The sequence below is a fragment of the Neolamprologus multifasciatus genome, unplaced genomic scaffold, assembly GCF_963576455.1.
Source record: "Neolamprologus multifasciatus unplaced genomic scaffold, fNeoMul1.2 chr13_unloc_1, whole genome shotgun sequence".
In the NCBI taxonomy this organism is placed as follows: Eukaryota; Metazoa; Chordata; class Actinopteri; order Cichliformes; family Cichlidae; genus Neolamprologus; species Neolamprologus multifasciatus.
This window is the reverse complement of record NW_028181974.1, coordinates 208,557-230,203: the sequence shown is the minus strand read 5'-3', so window position 1 is coordinate 230,203 and position 21,647 is coordinate 208,557. Positions and strand designations below refer to the sequence as shown.

General features: G+C 44.6%; 1 protein-coding gene across 1 annotated transcript; it reads left to right on the top strand.

The window, feature by feature from the left end:
* The first annotated feature begins 9,000 nt into the window (after positions 1–9,000).
* Positions 9,001–17,817, top strand: LOC146490441 (sterile alpha motif domain-containing protein 3-like). The gene is made up of 9 exons (XM_085153215.1): positions 9,001–9,282; positions 10,580–10,694; positions 11,032–11,220; positions 11,302–11,389; positions 12,309–12,473; positions 12,582–12,791; positions 13,263–13,428; positions 16,867–16,946; positions 17,105–17,817. The coding sequence occupies exons 1-9, from the start codon at positions 9,201–9,203 to the stop codon at positions 17,405–17,407; spliced, it is 1,398 nt and encodes a 465-aa protein (XP_085009341.1). The 5' UTR covers positions 9,001–9,200; the 3' UTR covers positions 17,408–17,817.
* Positions 17,818–21,647: the final 3,830 nt, after the last annotated feature.

The window sequence follows — 21,647 nt, the reverse complement described above, 5'->3', positions numbered from 1 at the left end:
CCACATCTCCGAGGATCTCATCTGGACGACCAACTGCTCCAAGCTGGTCAAGAAGGCTCACCAGCGCCTCTTCTTCTTGAGGACTCTGAGGAAGAACCACCTGTCCTCAGACATCCTGGTGAACTTCTATCGCTGCACCATCGAGAGCATCCTGACCAACTGTATAACAGTCTGGTACGGGAACTGCTCTGCCTCGGACCGGAAGGCGTTGCAGAGGGTCGTCCAGCGCATCGCCGGAGCACCACTTCCTGCCATAAAAGACATCTACAGGAAGCGGTGTCTGAAAAGGGCTGGGAAAATCATCAAAGACCCCAGTCACCCATCACATAGACTCTTCACCCTCCTGCCCTCTGGGAGGCGCTACAGGAGCCTCCGGACTAAGACCACCAGGTACCGGAACAGCTTCTTCCCCACAGCTGTCAGACTCCTGAACTCTGCCTCCTGACATCTGACCCACATTAAACTCATGGACTGGACATACACACACCCACAACCACCTACACACACACAATGGACAACCGTACCCTCAAACACACAATAATAACATGGACTGAACCACCACTCACAACCACTAGCACTTTATATAGCCTCTGTAGAAATTATCCACATATCTCACTTATCTTAACTGCACTACTGTATAGCTCTGTAAATAATCATTCTGTACATATGGTAATTTTTAATCCTACAACTGTTTATAACTTGCATAGTTCACATTTCTGTATAACTGTATATCTCAGATTTCTGTATAGTTTTTTTTATTTCATATTTATATCCTGTTCATAGCCTGTACATAGCTTGTACTCACTACAGCCTGTCCATACTTATAGTTATAGAATATTCATAACATACTTCATACCGTGTACATTATAACATACCATAATAGACCCATTTCTGTAATATACTTACATAACTATATTATTGCTAATATATATTGTAATATATCTATATCACTAAAGCACTTCTGGATGGATGCAAACTGCATTTCGTTGCCCTGTACCTGTGCATGTGCAATGACAATAAAGTTGAATTCTATTATATTCTATTCTATTCACTGGCTGGACCCTTGTGGGCTCCATCTCCATAGCAGGAGCATAGCAGGCACCAGTGACTTTAGCCTTCCGGATAGGGCATACCGAGGCTTTATGACCTGGCTGCTGGCAATAATAACAAAGAAAGTACTTACCCGCTGCTCGTAAGTTTGATGCCTTGGGGTTTTCTGGTGGATCTGGGTTGCTCTCCCTCTTCAGAAGACCCGATGATGGGAGTGGTGGTCGCTGTGGCGTCCCAGATGAGCGTACAGGTGGTGCTCCTTGTATAGGATAAAGGTCTAATCTTCTCTTAGTTTACTCAGATTGCACAGAGTGTATATTTGTTAATAATATGAATAATTTTGGATAAGGATAAGTGTAAGATAATGTGGAATTTCAGTTTTTACTTTATAATTTGTTTAGCGTAAGATTTACAGTTAAATTGTATTTTTTCTTGCCTTATTTAATTTTTACGTACTTTTCCTTTAACACACGGTAACTGTGCACAGGGGGAGCGTTCGCGACGGCAGTGTGGAGCAACGGGGGCTTTAACTAGCTGCGGAGAAAAACAGTTTCTTACAGTGTTTGCAGTGTACATAAACATTCAAACGGATCACTGTATTTGTGGATCACTGTGGAAATAAATGTTTGCCTGTTTGTTTTCCGACTACAAGCGGACTTTGTGGATTATGTTCAACTGCACTAAGACACGCGTACGGCCCAACTACCAGCTAGTGCTTCCGCGGTATTATTCGTAAGAAACCGACTCCTCGCGGCTGCAGGCTTTGGATTGGAAATAACTGCAACTCATGGACATGAAATACGAGGAGAGGATTCACCAGTCAGCCCTTCAGCACAGAAAGTAAGTACAGTTACTCGTGGACACAGAGGAGATTGGGGAGTGAAACGTGACATATTAGCAACACAGTGTTATGCTAATTAGCAGCGAACGACTCGCTAACTACATGTGAATAGCTACCCTTTGTGTGTTTCCTGAGGCTATTGGGGCGGTTAGCTGTATTGAGGTCCCAGCTAAGTGGAACAAACTAATGGGAGAATCATGGAAGATGATAAAGATTCAGCAACAGTGGAAAAGCGGAAGGTGAAGCCTACAGCTAAGGCGATGGAGGATGCATTACAAAGGAAAATAGGCTCAAGAAAGGCTAAGCTGGGTCAGCTAACAGAGAAAAAGAATGAGATGCTGCAGTTAATGGAGGATGATGGCAATGTGGAAATAGTTAAAACCAAGTTGTCTACAGAATTTAATCACATCTTTGGAGAGATTTGTGAACTGAATACATCTGTAAAGGGGCTATTTCAGCAAGCTGTGTCAAGAGAGGACATGGAAAATGATCAGCAGCATTGGTTTGAGCCCAAAGCAGATGCAATGAGAAGCTTTGTTGACAACGTGGATGCTTGGATAAAGGAAGTCCATCAACGTACAAAGGAAGCAAAAATGGCTGATGAGAGTGTTCAGCCCACTGACAGTATATCCGTAGCAGCATCTAGGAAATCTAGAATGTCCAAAAGCAGCACTGGCCAATCTTCAGCATCTTCAGTTCGCTTGAAGGCAGAATTGGCAAAGGCTACACTCTTGGCACAGGCAGCAGCTTTAAAGGAACGGCGAGCTTTGGAGGAGCAAGAAGCTAAACTTAAGGCTGAGAAGGAAGAGCTTGAATTGCACTGCCCACTCGGGCAGCATCGATGCAGAGGCAAAGGGAGGCAAAAAGGGACTCACTAATCCTACCTCCACATTCAAAACACACTGTTTGTTTTGCCACAGTGAACATACCATGGCACAATGCAAGAGACTGAGGAAATCTCTACACAAAGAGAAACTATAATTTCTTCGAGGGAAGGGACTTTGCTTCAGCTGCTTAAAACAGGGCCATATGAGTAGGTCTTGTGAGGAGAAATTGAACTGTGAGCTCTGTTCACTGACTCATCCAACTGTGTTGCACATCAGAAGCAAGGATAAGCCTGCACCAAAGGAGGAGTCACCAGAACATGATGAGAAGCAGTCTGTGAGCAGTGGGTTTGTAGAGACAGCTAATACACTATGCTCTGGTACTGGGGCCAGAGACGCAGATAGCATCCTTGCTATTGTTCCAGTCCAAGTTAAGGCACTGCAACGTTTTGTACTGAAAGGCTAATGAATGAGCTCAATCTCAGTGGAAAGAAAATGGACATACTGTTGACAACCATGGGGCAACAGAAAACGGTCAGCAGTCATCTTGTTACAGGCCTAGAGGTTAGCAGCCTAGAAAATTGCAACTTTATTGAGCTGCAGGAGGTGTTTTCTCAGAAGGCAAACCCAGCCGACAAAAGGAACATTCCACTGCAGGCAGACATGGACAAATGGCCTTGTCTAAAGCGGGTGCAAATACCCTACATCGATGCAGAAATAGGTCTGCTAATCGGAACTAATGTACCAAGGGCTATGGAGCCAGAGGAAGTCATTCACAGCATAGACAATGGTAAAAACAAGCCCTGGCTGGACAGTGAATGGACCGCTGCGGGATGGCAATCGCAGAGCTACACTGAGCAAAACAGTAACTATCACATCAAATCGAATATCTGTGGCCAAACTGGATGACCTGTGGAAACAGCAGCTCAAATATGACTTTCCTGAATGCAACTGGAAATGTCTAGGGAAGATCTCCAATTCATGGACAGTGTAACACATTCTGCCAGGCTGGTTAACGGACATTACTGCATTGGTCTACCTCTTAAGAACAAAAGGATTCAAATGCCCAACAACAGAGTGCTAGCAGAACAGCGTGCCTTAAATTTGAAGAAGAAGCTTCTGAAAAACCCCACATTTCGTGAGGACTATATTGCTTTCATGAAGGATCTGATCTCCAAGGGCTATGCCACGAAGGTCCCTGACAACGACCTCAAGCGCAGTGATGGAAAGGTTTGGTACATCCCACACCATGGAGTGTACCATCCCAAAAAGCACAAAATGCGTGTTGTATTTGACTGTGGAGCTGCCTGTCAGGGGTTCACGTTGAATGGGCAACTTCTTCAAGGGCCGAACCTTACCAGTACCCTGATTGGAGTTCTCACAAGATTTCGCCAAGAACCTGTAGCTGTCATGGCCGATGTGGAAGCCATGTTCCACCAGGTAAAGGTTCCACCAGAAGACACAGACCTATTAAGGTTCTTATGGTAGCCAAATGGAGACATTAACCCAGCTCTGGTGGCATACAGGATGGTTGTGCACCTATTTGGCGCAACGTCATCACCAAGCTGTGCCAGCTATGCTCTGAGACGGTGTGCTGAGGACAACAGGGACCCGTTTGACAGTACAGCTATTGAAACCATACTTCAGAACTTTTACGTGGACGACTGCCTGAAGTCCGTTGGCTCTGAGGATGAAGCTGTGTTGCTTTTCCACAATGTGAAAGCTGCCTGTCAAACAGGAGGATTCAGGTTGACAAAATGGATAAGCAACAGCCGCGTGGTGCTGGCATCCATTCCTGATACTGAAAGGGCAAAGGAAGTTAAGGATCTGGACTTGGATCAGGATGTACTGCCCATAGAGAGAGCACTGGGAGTACAGTGGTGTGTCCAGTCTGATAGCTTCAAATTCCAAATTGCCATTCAAGAGCCACAAGGAGGAACATTCTTTCTATTGCAAGTTCCATCTACGACCCACTAGGCATCCTGGCGCCAGTGGTTCTGCCGGCTAAAAGGATTTTGAAAGAGTGCTGTAGGCTAAAGATTAGCTGGGATAGCGTCATTCCAGAACATCTTGCTCAGCAGTGGAATGAATGGCTTAACGATTTGGAGTTACTCCGGGGATTTGAAGTTGAGCGATCTTTCAAGCCAGCACATTTGGAGGCACTTCATTTGCTCAGCTTCGTCATTTATGTGATGCTAGTGAGGAGGCTTATGGTACTGTAACCTATCTGGTGCAGAAAAGCTGGAATGGTCAAGTCCATTGTTCCTTTGTTATGGGGAAGGCAAGAGTTGCGCCACTCAAACACACCACCATTCCACGTCTGGAATTAACAGCAGCAACTATGGCAGGACGAATGGACAGGATGTTAAGGAAAGAGCTACAAATACAGCTTGCAGAGTCAGTGTTTTGGACTGATAGTACAGCGGTGCTAAAGTACATAAACAACGAGACAAGGTTCCGCACCTTTGTCGCCAACCGCGTCTCTCAAATCCTAAAAGTGTCCATGGCTTCTCAATGGCGACACAACAACTCACATCTCAATCCGGCTGATTGTGTCTCAAGAGGACAGAACGTAGGCCTTTTCCTACAGAACCATGTCTGGATTTCTGGACCAGACTTTCTCACGGCACCAAGCAACAGTTTGCCAAAGAATCTTGATCATCTAGAAGCTCTTAACCCAGCAGACCCGGAGATCAAAAAGAATGTGTCCATTAGCACCTTCGCATTAAATAAAGGACCGGATGTACTGCAGCAGTTGATAGAACACTACTCCTCGTGGATACGCCTTAAGAAAGCTGTGGCATGGATCCTTAAGGTAAAGAACATCTTGCTGGTTCGAACCAAAGAACGACTAGAACAGACGGCTGACACTGCACGAGACATCAGTAAAGCACAGAGACAGCAAAGTCAAAACCTGACAAACATCAGGTTAAGCCACCGCAAAGAAACCCTTACAGTGGATGACTTAAAAGAAGGTGAACTTGAGATTATAAGCCACTGCCAAAGACAAAAATTTCAAGAAGAAATCAATGCCCTACTAAAGGGTGAGCCTGTTAAAAGGAGCAGCCACATATACAAGCTCATTCCGCTTCTTCAGGATGGGATCTTGAGAGTTGGGGGAAGGCTCAGTCGCTCAGCCTTGCCAAAAGAGTTCAAACACCCTGTCATTCTGGACAAGAGCTCAAGGGTGTCTGAACTCATTCTACAAGAAATACACAAGTAGGTGGGTCACAGCGGACGCAACCATGTCCTGTCCAAGCTACGGCAAATGTTCTGGATTCCCGGAGCCAACAGCGCTATCAGGAAAGTTCTTTCCAAATGCACTGTGTGTCGACGACAGCATGGCATCGTTGGGCAACAACAGATGGCTGACTTGCCACAAAACAGAGTTACACCTGATGAACCGCCATTCATGAGGACAGGAGTAGACTATTTTGGGCCCTTTGAGGTCAAACGTGGAAGAAGCACTGTGAAGAGATATGGTGTAATCTTCACCTGTTTGGCCATTCGAGCTGTACACTTAGAGGTAGGGGCATCTTTGGATACCGACTCTTTCATCAATGCTCTTCGCAGATTTATTGCAAGAAGAGGACAAGTGGTAGAGCTGCGCTGAGATAACGGGACCAATTTTGTCGGTGCAGAACGAGAACTTAGGAAGGCTATTCAAGAGTGTAACACCGGTAAAATAGAAAGCACGTTGACGCAAAAGGGCATTAAGTGGATCTTTAACATTCCAGCTGCTTCTCACCATGGAGGGGTATGGGAACGTTTGATTAAATCGGTCAGAAAAATCCTTGGTGCCACCCTTAAAACTCAGAGTCTGGATGAGGAGAGCCTTCAGACATTTCTTTGTGAAACCGAAGCGATCCTCAACAGTCGGCCTATTACCACACCCTCCAATGACCCTAATGACTTGGAAGCACTCACTCCAAATCATCTCCTGCTCCATCTCTTCCCCCAGGACTGTTCCAAAAGGAGGACATCTATGCCCGCCGAAGATGGAGGCAAGTTCAGTATATGGCAGATCTTTTCTGGAAGCGCTGGGTGAGAGAGTATTTGCCTCAGCTTCAGACACGGCAGAAGTGGACATGGGTGTCTAGGAACTTTGTGCCTGGAGACATCGTTTTGCTCGTGGACGAAACAGCACCGAGAAACTCTTGGCTCATTGGTAGAGTCACTCAAGCCATGCCGGATGAACATGGCCTTGTTCGCAGGGTTCATGTGAAGACCAAGACCAGTGAACTGGATAGACCGATCACTAAGGTCTGTCTGCTCCTAGAAGCAGTATGAGTCAGTGGTAAAGGCTGGACTCCCACGGCTCTCACCAGGTGGAACTGTATTGGACCGGAACTTCTGCCGATACGTCTCAGGGGAAATGTCAAATTTGGTTAGCAACGCAGCTTTTAAATCTTCATAACGATTGGCTCTTTCTTCATCCATTGCAGTGTAGGCCTCCAACGCCTTCCCCGATAGCAGTGGAACCAGACGACAGGCCCATTCACTCTCTGGCCATCTCCAGGTTTTGGCAACTCGCTCAAAACGCAACAAATAGTTCTCAATGTCTTCCCCCATCTGATAGGGTGGAATTTTCGGCCCAGCAGATCGCATCCACTCTGAGACTGACTGGTCGAGGCTGTTGGTCACTGCTTGTGACTGACGAGAGGGAACCTCCTCTGGGGGATCCCGGTATCCTCTTTGGCGTGCAGGTGTAGGCAGTCCCATTCTGGGGCTGCTTGCTGTTGCGGTGCTTGGCGTGGCCGTTGCTGCTGTGGTGCTTGCTCCGGCTGGTGCTTGGGCTGGGCTTTCCTGACCAGCAAAATCTGAATGCAGCTGAGATTTGGGAGGGGAAACAGTCCTCAGCCCCCTGAGTTCTGCCAACAAAACCTCCTCTCTCCTTTGCTGTCCCGCCAGGAAGTCCCTCATCATCGCAAACAGCTCTCCATTTGGGTCACGTGCTGAGGTTGAAGCTGTAAGCAATGCTGGACCAATCCTGCTGGAAACCTCCTCCTCCTCCTCTGCTGAAGAAGACGACACCGGCACTGTGTCCCATGCCAGCTCCTCTGCTGTCTTCTCCACTCGAAGCTCCTGCTGCTGGGACCGCAGCCCTGTGCGCTTAACTGGGAGGCGCGTTTTCCTCTTCCGACTAGCCATCCCACTCCTGACACCATATGTCGCGGGGTCCTCTCCGAAACTTATCCCGAACAAATGCAGGCGTAGTCTGGAAGCATTCAGTGTGGATTGTTTATTCTGCCGGCCTCCCAGGTGCACAAAAGATTATTTACAAAGAAAATAGAAAACTAACTTAAGTCAACACAAAACAAACATCTATATACAAAACACAGTCTGCATGTTACCCTCTCTGTAACATCTCACCGAAAAACCCAGGTAGGCCCTGACAGCCTTCTTTTATACCCCATGGCCCCTCCCACTAGGCATAATCGTCATCTCTTTATTATTTCTTTTACCAAACACTCTTTTCCCCTCAGCTTATTTCCAGCTGTATTCCTACAATACATATATATGTAAATACAGACATTTATGGCCAATTCCAGGCAGCCTACAGTGTTTCACAATAACAAAAAAAACAAACAAAAATAATGCAGTTCACGTGATCTTTCAAGCACGTAAACCCACTATTTGAACCCCGGAACACCATACCATCGGCTTGCATAACCACTCGTATAATCGGCGATCACAGCGAGTTTACGCGACCGGCTTTATTAAAGGTAAGTGGGAAAAATATGTTGGCCACCCTCTGCGCCGCTTGAAATATACCTCTCACCCCTTTTTATTTATCTTCCCGGTTGACACGCAGCCACGGTAATTGTAGAAACTAATGGTGGCGGTGCGTGTATGCGCCCAGATCAGCTGTCTGCGGCCCAGGACGGTGTAACTCCGTCACTTACGCTTAGTGTGTGTGAGAGTATGACAACTGCTTAGTGCGTGTCAGAGTATGACAACTGCTTACTGCATTTGAGAGTTTGACAACTGCTTAGTGTGTGTGAGAGGCAAAGAAGCCCCCCAGCCAGGCTGAGAGGACCCCCAGAGCCCCAGCAGCCACGGTCGATCACAGCGCCGGTGCAGAGAGCGCCCTCCGAGGAAACACTGGAGATATGACACAATTTTAACTTTTAAGTGTGGCTTAAAAGTTTGAATAAACGGTGGTATAGTGGTTAGCGCTGTTGCCTCACAGCTAGAAAGACTCTGTTCAATTCCCGGGGTCAACCGGGTGCCTTTTTGTGTGGAGTTTGCATGTTCTCCCTGTTTCTATGTGGTCGTCATATCTGAATGACGACCCTGCCATGGACTGGCAACCTGTCCAGGGTCTACGCCGCCTAAAAAAACATCTGGGATAGGCTCCAGCACCCCTCCGATCCTTATGACGATAAAGCGGCTTGGAAAATGATTGAACAAAAAATAAATAAATACGTTTTTGATGTCACAGAATAACAATGTTATGGGATTTTGTTTTGTTTTAACAGATCATGGCTCAGCAGTGGGCTGTTGGAGAAGTATCTCTTTGGCTTGGGGAAAATGAATTGGCAGATTATCAACAGGTCTTTGTAGGTGAGCATTTCTATGGATGTGCCATATCAGTGTCCACGGTGCTCCACAAGAAAACCAACATATGAAAAACTGCTGAAACATCAACAGATATACCATGAAAGTGAATGTGGATTCTTCATTGTCTGCAGACTAGAAGACTGTCCCAGAAAGTTTTTGTCTGTGAAATCTTTGAAAAATCACATAAGGAAGAAACATAAATATCAGAAACAAGGATTAGAGTCTGCCCCAGACTGTGACCCTGTCATCCAGGAAACTGTTGAATTTCCCCAATCATGTGAACGAGCTCTGAGTGAACTTATAGAGAACTTTACATGGGCCAGTTACACCATACACTGGTGTGTTTACACCCAAGCTGCATTTTCTGCTACATTATCCTCGGCTCATCCTTGATTATGGGTCACTCTGCTCTCATTGGTGCATGAGGTTTGAAGCCAGACATCAATATTTCAAGACAGTAGCAAGAATCACCAATAACTATATTAATATTTGTCAGACTTTGGCAAAGAGGAATCAGCTTCGTCAATGCTGGGAGTGGCAGCCTGAACGGATCATCAGGAGCGATCATACACAAGCAGCAGTTAATAACTTATCACTTCAATAACTTCCAGTGAACTTGCAGATTTGTTTGCTGAACTTGGAGACAGCCGTTACTGTGGATGAGAAACTCTGGACGAGTAAATGCATCATTTTAAACTCTGTAAAGTATGCAGTTGGAGATTTCTTCATTTTGGAACTTGTGCATGCAGAGCAAATTTCACTGTTTGTGAAAATAGTCCTGATTGTGTATATCAGGGCAAAATGGTTTCTTGTTGGAAGACTTTTCACAACACTGGAGTTTATAAGACACCTTCAATCATACCACATCAGAGAGACTGATGATCTGTTGATATTCAAGCCTGGGGATGAGGTAGACTTTCATGCTTTGGACGCATACAGATGTGAACCATCACATCTGTATGCGTCCAAAGCATGAAAGTCTACCTCAAAAGGTCGGTGGATCAGTGTAATGAAGTCTTGACCACAAGACTTCATTACACTGATCCACCGACCTTTTAAGGCAGTCCATACCAAAGTTAGGTAAGATACATCCTAAACCATGACTTTTTAGTTAGGAGTTGTCAACCACTGTTAAAATGATTTTAACCACTTTTTGGCTATTCCACATGTCTGTCATCATCTACAGTCACTAATGAACGCATAGCTGTCTTTTTAGTAATGTTTTATGATATTTTTATTCTTTATCTTCGACATGCTCATTTCTGTTTTGATTGTGTCTTATTGTTTTTCTGTGCCACAGACAATGAAATCGATGGATCGACTCTTCTGCAGATGACTGAAAGAATGAGTGAGCGTCTTTTTCCAAAAGTGAAAGACCAAGTGAAATTTTTGTCTGCTGTAGAGAAGCTGAAAGAGTGAGTCTTAAGTTGACTGGACATGATTCACTGAATTGTACATTCATACAATTCAGTGTTTCCCCTCCCCTAGGTTTACGGTGTTGGAGGGTGGGGGGCAAGGGGTTGACGCAAGCCCTGTTCTGTTTCTCCAGCGTTGATGTGCATCACACACCCATTTACTTTCAAAATTGAAATATCACAGCCACTCTTACTCTCTGTTATGATTCTGTTTCTGTAGTTCAGCAGCTGTTATTGTACGTTTTAAATATGCAGATATTCCTGATGCAGGACACAAGGACACGCATATTCATGTCTTGTAACAAACTCTAAACATACTTCTTACTTCTTCTTGTAGTGGAAGGCAACACAAAGAAAAGCATACTGTGTCAGCACTCCAACCTATGTTTAACTGCAAAGTGCAGTTTCCTCCAGCTGTGCTCACTGCGTTGACCAATAAAGATGCAGCACTAAAGTCACCCACCAAGAACAGACTCAAAAACATGCTTGTTCAAGCACTGTTTGACCACTTGAGTAATGACACAATGTAAGTCTATATATAATTAAGATTTGATTAATTTAAAATACAGTATGTACAGAATTTAAGTTCATCATTCAAAATTTGCAGGTATCCCTCTCATGTGCAGTATGTAGAGCTTCTGAGGACTGTCCTTCTGAGTTTTCCTTTCTTGAAGGAGAGTTATGGCTCTGGATATGTAAGTATTCCTGAAAAGCAAACATTGATAAAATTGTCCAACAAATTGTCTTTGAATTGCCTAATTATTGGCTAACGAGTGTAACATGCTAACATTTTCATTGTTACATATTCAGAGGTTATCTGTTCCCTTGTGGCCACTACAATACAAGTATTAGTATTGTGATTTTTGAGGCAGGTCTCGTGCAGTATGGTCAAACAATAAATAAAATATCAATTGCTCTTTTAAATTAATTAATGTTTCATTTCTCTGTGAATTCTCAAGTGAATGGTGTGAAATTTAGCATTATATCAGCTCTGTTTGCCTTTGTATCAGGATAGTGTAGTTTTTGTATTTAAAAAATTAAATTTGAAAATAGGGCACGGATAGCTCAGTAGGTAGTGTGGTTGCCCCATGATCGGAAGGTCGGGGGTTTGAATCAACTGAACGGCTACCCTGAGGTACCCTTGAGCAAGGTACTGTCCCTACACACTGCTCCCCGGGCGCCTGATTAGTGGCTGCCCACTGCTTCACTGATTGAATGGGTTAAATGCAAAGAGAGAAATTTCCCTGTGGGGATCAATAAAGTATACATTATTATTTTTATTATTAAAAGGTAGAGGTATTAACATATAGACTGAAAGATCATGATGAGTATGCTTGTAGGACATAATGCCATTAATACTTTATCTAATCTTTATCTACCTTTTATCGTGTATGTAGCCAATCTAAGGTGCTCCAAACCTTTATATCATGTGTTCGATCAACTCCTAAGAGTTAAAGAAGAGATCTGTAAATAGGAACTAATTAGGTTATGACATGATTACAGCAAACCTACCAGCTTTATGTCACTCAAAGTTTTCTGGTAAATGTCTTGTATAAAGGGAGGACCTAGTTGCACCTATTTATGAATAATTAGTTACATTTTTATCGTTTGTAGGATGTTCTGCATAAGTCTCTCAAGAACAAGTTTAAAAAGGAAAGAAGACCACTAGTAGACGTAGAGGAAATTGAAAAACTGAGACAGAAATACTCAGTTCCAAATTCAGGAAGAAAAAGATCATCAGATATCCAGCCCTGTATCCTTTTGAAAAAACCAAGGCAAGTTAAATATGCTCAATGTTTGTTTGCCATTTTAAATTGTACATAAAAGTTAAAAGTATTGTTTTGGGGTTTTTTTCTCTCAATATTTGCTAAACTTTTTAATAACCAGGATATCAATCCTCTTGATGATGGGGAGGATGAAAGGAGCACCGACCAACATGTATCAGTGATTAAGCAAGAGTGCCAAAAAACTAGGCCAAATGTGGATGTCATTCGAACGCACCTCAGGAAAATACAGAAGTACAGAACACACTACATTCTTCAGCATACTACTGAAGAGGTTCTACGAGAATTCCCATGTCTCACTATCCCTGTTGTGGTGAGTGTTTTATCAAAAACTGCAGCAAAAAACAACAATAACAATAGTGCACAGCAAAAACACGAGTATGTACTGATGTGCTGCACATTTATACAGACTTCTAATAATCACGTACCTACAGGACAGGCAAAGTGACTGAATCAGCAGATTTATTTCATGAGTAATAAAAGTACACTAACAGAACACTAACAGAAATTGCCACATTGACTATGTCTTTCTCTTTGGTTTTATTTTCATGCTACAGGATAATTTTGGACCAATCTGATGCCAATGATAGTTTTTTGGGAAGAATAGTCTAAACATCCCTCTTGCACAGCAATGTGTACTTGAGAATTAAAGTAAACAAATGCAAAATTATAATTTGTTCTCTAATGATAATTGATGTGTGAAATAATGATTGTTCTGGTTTGCTATATAATGGTATATATTATGGTACAAAGCTAATATGTATATGTTTATCCTTTATTTTAGCTTCTTGAAGAGGCTTCCATGTTACTTAAAACTGATGTGGACAAAAAAGTAATCCGAGGATTCAGTAAGTTGGCAGCGAAGCTTGTGTCAATAGCCCCAAACAGCAACCTTAAAAGCCTCTGCTTAAAATCTGTTGATGAGAGTCAGACAGACACTGAAAGAAAAGGTGAGGGCACTTGGCAATAATGAGCAAAAACATTTTTAACTCCTATCTCAGATACCACTTTTTAAGGTTTCACATACAGCACATTAGTAAACACAGTGTCCCTTACAATATCCACAGACTGACATTTCTCCTTTCTCGTCTCTGCACTGATGTACTTTAAGATTTAACTGATATACCCTCGATGCTATATATATCTCTATGAAGATTTTCAGTCATTCACACAATGTTTATCCCAAAAAATGTTCAGTGGCAGCTAGACTTGCTCTGCAAGTTCTTTAGGACTCAAATTATTTAAAGCTAGCAACTTACAGAACTGAACACCATTTTGGGGGTTTTGTCCATCCATCCATCCATCTTCATCCGCTTTATCCGGGGCCGGGTCGCGGGGGCAGCAGCCTAAGCAAAGAGGCCCAGACCTCCCTCTCCCCAGCCACCTCCTCCAGCTCGTCCATGGGAACACCAAGGCGTTCCCAGGCCAGCTGAGAGATATAATCTCTCCAGCGTGTCCTGGGTCTGCCCCGGGGCCTCCTCCCGGTGGGACATGCCTGGAACACCTCACCCACGAGGCGCCCAGGGGGCATCCTTGTCAGATGCCCAAACCACCTCAGCTGCCTCCTTTCGATGTGGAGCAGCAGCGGCTCTACTCTGAGCCCCTCCCGGATGGCCGAACTTCTCACCCTATCTCTAAGGGAGAGGCCAGCCACCCTGCGGAAGAAGCCCATTTCCGCCGCTTGTATCCGCGATCTCGTCCTTTCGGTCACTACCCACAGCTCATGGCCATAGGTGAGGGTAGGGACGTAGATCGACCGGTAAATTGAGAGCTTCGCTTTTACACTCAGCTCCCTCTTCACCACGACGGACCGGTGCAGCGTCTGCATTACTGCAGCTGCAGCCCCAATCCGTCTGTCGATCTCCGGCTCCCTTCTCCCATCACTCGCGAACAAGACCCCGAGATACTTGAACTCCTCCACTTGGGGCAGGAACTCATCCCCGACCCGGAGTGGGCACTCCACCCTTTTCCGGCTGAGAACCATGGCCTCAGATTTGGAGGTGCTGATCCTCATTCCCGCTGCTTCACACTCGGCTGCGAACCGCTCCAGTGCGAGCTGGAGGCCCTCACCCGATGAAGCCAACAGAACCACATCATCCGCAAAGATCAGAGATGAGATTCTGAGGCCACCAAAGCGAAAGCCCTCCGCCACTTGGCTGCGCCTAGAAATCCTGTCCATAAAAATTATGAACAGAACCGGTGACAAAGGGCAGCCCTGGCGGAGCCCATCACCCACCGGGAACGAGTCCGACTTATTGCCGGCAATGTGAACCAAGCTCTTGCAACGGTTGTATAGGGATCGAATGGCCCGTAGCAATGGGCCAGACACCCCATACTCCTGCAACACCTCCCACAGGACACCCCGAGGGACACGGTCGAATGCCTTCTCCAAGTCCACAAAACACATGTAGACTGGTTGGGCAAACTCCCATGCACCCTCAAGTATCCTCGAGAGGATGAAGAGCTGGTCCAGTGTTCCGCGACCAGGACGAAAACCGCATTGTTCCTCCTGTATCCGAGGTTCGACTAGCGGATGAACTCTCCTTTCCAGCACCCTGGCATAGACTTTCCCGGGGAGGCTGAGGAGTGTGATCCCCCTGTAGTTGGAACACACCCTCCGGTCCCCCTTCTTAAAGATGGGGACCACCACCCCGGTCTGCCAGTCCACGGGTACTGCCCCTGATCTCCACGCAACATTGCAGAGGCGTGTCAACCAAGACAGCCCTACAACGTCCAGAGCCTTCAGGAACTCGGGGCGGACCTCATCAACACCAGGGGCTCTGCCACCAAGGAGTTGTTTAACTGCCTCAGTGACCTCGCCCCGGAAATTGGCGGGTCATTCCCCTCATCCCCAGACTCTGCTTCCTCCTCGGAAGACGCGTCAGTGGGATTAAGGAGGTCCTCGAAGTATTCCTTCCACCGCCTGACAATTTTCTCAGTCGACGTCAGCAGCGCTCCGCCAGCACTATACACAGTGCAGGTAGAGCACCGCTTTCCCCTCCTGAGACGCCTGACGGTTTGCCAGAACCTCTTCGAGGCAGTCCGAAAGTCTTTTTCCATGGCCTCTCCGAACTCCTCCCACACCCGAGTTTTTGCTTCAGCCACTGCCCGAGCCGCATTCCGCTTGGCCTGTCGATACCTGTCGGCTGCCTCCGGAGTCCCACAGGCTAACCAAGCCCGATAGAACTCCTTCTTCAGCCTGGTGGCTCCCTTCACCTCTGGTGTCCACCATTTGGTTCAGGGATTACCACCACGGCAGGCACCAACCACCTTGCGGCCGCAGCTCAATGCAGCAGCTTCGGCAATGGAGGCGCTGAACATGGTCCATTCGGACTCAATGTCCCCCGCCTCCCTCGGAATGCTGTTGAAGCTCTGCCGGAGGTGTGCGTTGAAGATCTCGCGGACTGGGGCCTCTGCTAGTCGTTCCCAGCACACCCTCACTACGCGTTTAGGTGCACCAGGTCTGTCCAGCGTCCTCCCCCGCCACCTGATCCAACTCACCACCAGGTGGTGATCAGTTGACAGCTCAGCCCATCTCTTTACCCGAGTGTCCAGAACATATGGTCGCAAGTCTGGTGATACGATTACAAAATCGATCATCGACCTTCGGCCTAGAGCATCCTGGTGCCACGTGCACTTATGGACACTCTTATGTTCGAACAAGGTGTTCGTTATGGCCAAACTGTGATTAGCACAGAAGTCCAATAACAAAGCACCACTCGGGTTCAGATCAGGGAGGCCGTTCCTCCCAATCACGCCCCTCCAGGTCTCGCTGTCGTTACCCACGTGAGCATTGAAGTCTCCCAGCAGGACAACAGAGTCTCAAGGTGGAGCACCTTCCAGCACCCCCCCCTGACTCTGTGCTGACTCTAAGAAGGCTGGGTACTCCGAACTGTCAGGACCTGTTCCCCAACCCTAAGGCGCAGGGAACAAACCCTCTCGTCCACTGGGAAAAACCCCAACGTACTGGCAGCAAGCCGAGGGGATATTAGAATACCCACCCCAGCCCGCCGCCTCTCACCAGGGGCAACTCCAGACTGAGACAGAGTCCAGCCCCTCTCCAGGAGACTGGTTCCAGAGCCCAAGCCATGCGTAGAGGTGAGCCCGACTATATCTAGCCGGTACCTCTCAACCTCACGCACTAACTCAGGCTCCTTCCCCACCAGAGAGGTGAGATTCCATGTCCCTATTGCCAGTCTTGGTTTTGTATAAATGCTTAACATTTACACTGAATTACACTGAAAAGTTAATTAGGTATACATTTACTGCACTAATGCTTATGTTCTGCAAGACATTCAACTCCTGATGAAGCTACTCATATGGCCTTTACTGCTTTGTATTAACAAAATTGGCCAGAAAATATTTACATATTTCTCTTTATTTTCCAGGTCAGATAGTAAACACAGCTGTTCTTCTCCTGCCATCTATTTTCAAAGAAAATGCCTCTCATCTCTTCGTCATAAATAAGGTAGATTTAGATTTTTTTTGGTATGGTGAGGGGGGGGGGGGGGGGGGTCTTGAACTAATCCAGTATTTTACAGGAGTTTTATACTTTCATTGGGACACCTGTTGTTTATGCTTATTTAAACTATACTCCTCATTTCAAGAATTTAATTTCTGTTTCAGGATCCACACAGCCCAATACCTACAATCGTACTCAGCAGCAGTGACGGCAAGCCCTTGAGTGATTCAACTGAGGACAATGTCCAGATGGATGGACAAAAAATGATTCTGGACAGTGGGGAAATGGACATTTCATTGGCGATGGGTATTGTCTTCTCCCTGTACCACGTCTACAATGTTGCCTATCCAAGTGAACTAAAAAAGACATTTTGCTTTTTGGAGGCATTTGTTCTCAACTTGGGAACTCTGACTACACCTGTACCAGTAGCTGTGCAAAGAGTGGCAAATGCATTAAATATCTCCTAGATTGCCAGCATAGTGCAGGTCAGAGTCTGAAATTGTCCCAATGTGGACTAACAAAGGACCATGAGTCCCACATTAAACTTAACTTACATAACTTAAGGCTGCAGTTCATTGATAATTTAAATAAAAAGATTGTTCTTGAAATAGTTTTACTGAAAATGCAAACATGCTGATGAAAATGTGTTGTTTAATTGTCTGTTATGAAAGTATTGCTATTTCTAATGTAATGATTGTTGTTTTATCTATAGTATAATATTTATATGTATTTATTTATAGTATAGTAAAGATATTCAATTATTACTGTTTAAATGACTTATATGCTATTATTAGTAGTGGTGTTGTGCTTAGCGTTAAAATGCCTTTTTGTCTTTTTCTGTAATACAAAGTGCCAATAAACCATTAATATATGTCTATGTGCTTGTATTTATTTTACCCTACTCTAGTTAACTCAATTTAAGATGCATTTTATTTTGAAAGATTTAAAACCATTTAAAAAAAAAGGTTTTTTGAAAAACCTTTAAAGGTGCCCCAAAGAACCATTTCTTGATGGTTCTTTGGGGCACCTTTAAAGGTTCTTTAAAGGGGATTTTTTCAAGTTTTTGTAATGTGACAGGTTAAAGAATTAACATTCAGCTTACCCTCTGAAATGTCAGTGTGCATCTCAGATGTGTTGTTGTCATCAAGGATGATGTGACGTACCAGCCAATCCATCACCGCACCCAGCTGCAAAACTGTGACGCAATCTGCTGTGGTGGCATTAAAGTCCTGCCAGTTTACAGCGGCTGATTTGGTCCCTAAAATCCAGAGAGTAATTATTCATGGTAAGGAATTCATGTGGACTCTAAGCGTGGGGGCAGGCAAGGACATTTAAACAGTGAGGCTGACGACCTACCATTTCTTCGTGTGACTGCTTCTGGTCTAAAAGGGACTCCAATACCAAAATCGATGAATTTGACACATAGAAATGCTGGATGATCAGGCGATGTGTCAAACACAATGTTGTCTGGCTTAATGTCTCGATGGAAGACACCCTTGGATTGCATTTCAGTGGCTGCATGTACCAGCTGTCTCATTATGATCAGACAGACAAATGAAAAATACGTTCAAATAATCAGATTTACATTATCCATTAAAGTTTGCCATATATGTTATCTTGCCACTCGCTGACCTTAACCTCCCTCTCGTGCACAAAGGTTCTTCTGTTTGCCAGGTAGGCTTCCAAGTCTATGTGTTTTTGGCCTTTCAAAGACCATAATGAGTTCGTCTTCCAAGTCATACCAGTCGTTTTAAGCGGGCGTCACATTGCTGCTCGTAGCCTCTGGTCCTACCCCTACTTTTATTAGCAATGCCACTTCCTTGGGAATCTCGGTAATTTTACCATTAAGAAGCTTGAGAAACAGAACATCAAGGTCAGTGTTCAAACATTAGGCTGTTTGAGGTACACGTTGGGGGAAAAAAACAGAAAAAGACAAACATTTCTTACCACTGGTAGGTAGCTGACTAAAAACTGAGCAACATGCTTAATCACCACCTGCATTACAGAGAAAATGTGTTTTAGAAAAAGAGAACAGGAGGAACTAGAAGAATTGTAAAGTGCACACATAAGAAGTCATACTGGGAAATTGTCTTCTCTGCGTTTTCCAAAGAAGACAGTCCCAAAGCCTCCTTCACCCAGATTATCCTGCTCTTCGTATTTTTCTTCAAAGTCCTCTACAGAGAGACAAAACAAATTGAATTTAACAGGTAAAGGAGACTTTACTCACCTAGATATTTATGCACACCCACAGCACGTGGTGTGGTAAAGGTCGGCCAAGATTTTGACCACATGTCAGAAACTGGATGAAAATTGGACTAAACTCACTTGAACTCTGACTTTGTCTGCACTTAGAACTATCACAAGACATTAAAACAAAACATCGGGCATTGATGACATCACAGGAATCTAACATTCTAATCTATGCAAACTGTCTCCATGGCTACATAATATCAAATTAAATCATAGCAAAGGAGTAAAAAGCAGGATCAGTCTTAGGGTGTATGTTACATGTTTGCCAGTTTGGATGGGTGAGTGCAATACTTCATCGGCCTGTGTTGTAGCAACCTGTTGAACCTGCTGAGAAACTTTTCTTTGTCCACTCTGCCCCAAACTTCACATGCTCCATAAAAGTCGAGGCCTAGAGACCTCTGCATAGTTATTAGCATTAGGTTATCAGTATCATCTGATATATATGACATTTACAGTACAGTACTCACACATGACATAGGATGAATAAATATGAACTTTTTGACATAAATTTGATCATATGAAATTGGATTTTTTTTTAAATATGAAACTTTTTCCTTCTGTCATACTTCAGAAATATAATATATTAAGTTTTGAACATTTTAAAACATTTAAGTTTGCTCGTTGTATTTATAAGATCCTACATGGACGTGCTCCACAATCTTTGGTCAGTCATGTTAAAATCCATTATCAGTGGAAAACAAACCTGATCCTCTACTAGAGGCGATTGTGCAATACCTTTTAGACATAACACTCAGCAAACAGTTATTATCAGTTAAAGTCAGTGAGATTTGGAGTGATACATGACACATGACGGAATAAGACACGGAGACTTAGCATGACAAACCGACGAGGAACACGTACACTGTGAATACATACAGAGAGAAAAGAGGACTAGAGATGAGACATGGACATAACTAAGCACAAACAGAACATGATGGCTGGAGGGGAAAACACACGTGACAGAAGGAATGGGTCACAAGGGCAAAACATGTAAACGAGAGGAGGAGACGGGAGAAAAAGACATTACTGAAATACATGAAGGGCCAGGGCTGGGGCAGCCAACCAGTCACAGACAAACAGCCACATCATACACCTGGGCACACATGAACATCACCCATCCCTTCCTCTGTCCTGCGTTCAGTTTGGGGTATCAAACTCAGGACCCTAACCCCATCAGGGTCAAAGCCATGGATGAAGAAATTCACTCGTTACGGGAAAATGACACTTTCACCCTAACCACTTTGCCAAAGGGAAAGAAAACTGTGGGGGGGGGGGGGGGGGTGAAGTGGGTTTATTCCGTTAAGAGTGACATTGAGGGAAACGACAGATACAAGGCAAGGTTCGTAGCCAAGGGTTACAGCCAACAGTTGGGGATAGATTATGGAGAGACATTCTCACCAACAGCCAACTTAACCAGCATAAGAGTTTTGTTACAGAAAGCATCGCAGGAGAACCTGTTACTCCATCAATTGGATGTGAAGACAGCGTATTTACACGCTCCCATTGATTATGAAATCTACATTGATCAGCCAGAAGGTTATGAAGAGGGAGAAGGGCTAGTCTGTAGATTACAAAAATCCTTGTATGGGTTAAAACAATCTGGTCGTAACATGAATAGGATCTTGCATGAATACCTAACAGCGAACAGTTTCAGGCAAAACCCAGCAGACCACTGTGTTTATACCAAAGAGACAAAAAATGGCATGGTGATTATGATAATCTGGGTGGACGACCTGATAATTGCTGCCTGCAATGAAAAGGTAATGAAGGATGCGAAAGAAATGCTTTCAGTCAAATTTAAGATGAAAGACTTGGGCAGACTTAAGCATTTTCTGGGTATTGATTTCACTCAGTGTGATGGATGTGTAACAATGTCACAAGAAACATATGTCAACAAGATACTGATGAGGTTTAACATGCAGAACTGTAAACCCAGAGAAACTCCCTGTGATCAGAAGTTGTGTTACACAGAAGATGCTACTAAGATGAGAGGTGTGAGGATGTATAGAGAGGCGGTGGGCAGTCTTATATACCTCGCATCAGGTACCCGTCCTGACCTGAGTTTTGTGGTAAGCAAGTTATCACAACATTTCCATGAGCCTACAGAAGAACAATGGGGAACTGTGAAACATGTGTTGAGATATCTCAAAGGGTCCAAAGATAAGAAGTTGTGTTTTAGGAGAAACACAGATGGAATTTTGGGTCTAGTGGCCTACAGTGATGCTGACTGGGCAGGTGACACTGCCGACAGACGCAGCACTAGTGGTTACTGTGTACATCTATGTAACAACAGTTCTTTAGTTTCATGGAAGACCAAGAAACAGCCCACTGTGGCGCTCTCTACCTGTGAAGCAGAGTATATGGCTCTGGCTTCCACAATGCAAGAGTGTATATATTTAGAACAGCTTTTGAAAGGTATAGATGACTACAGATACACTCAAACAATAGTGTACGAGG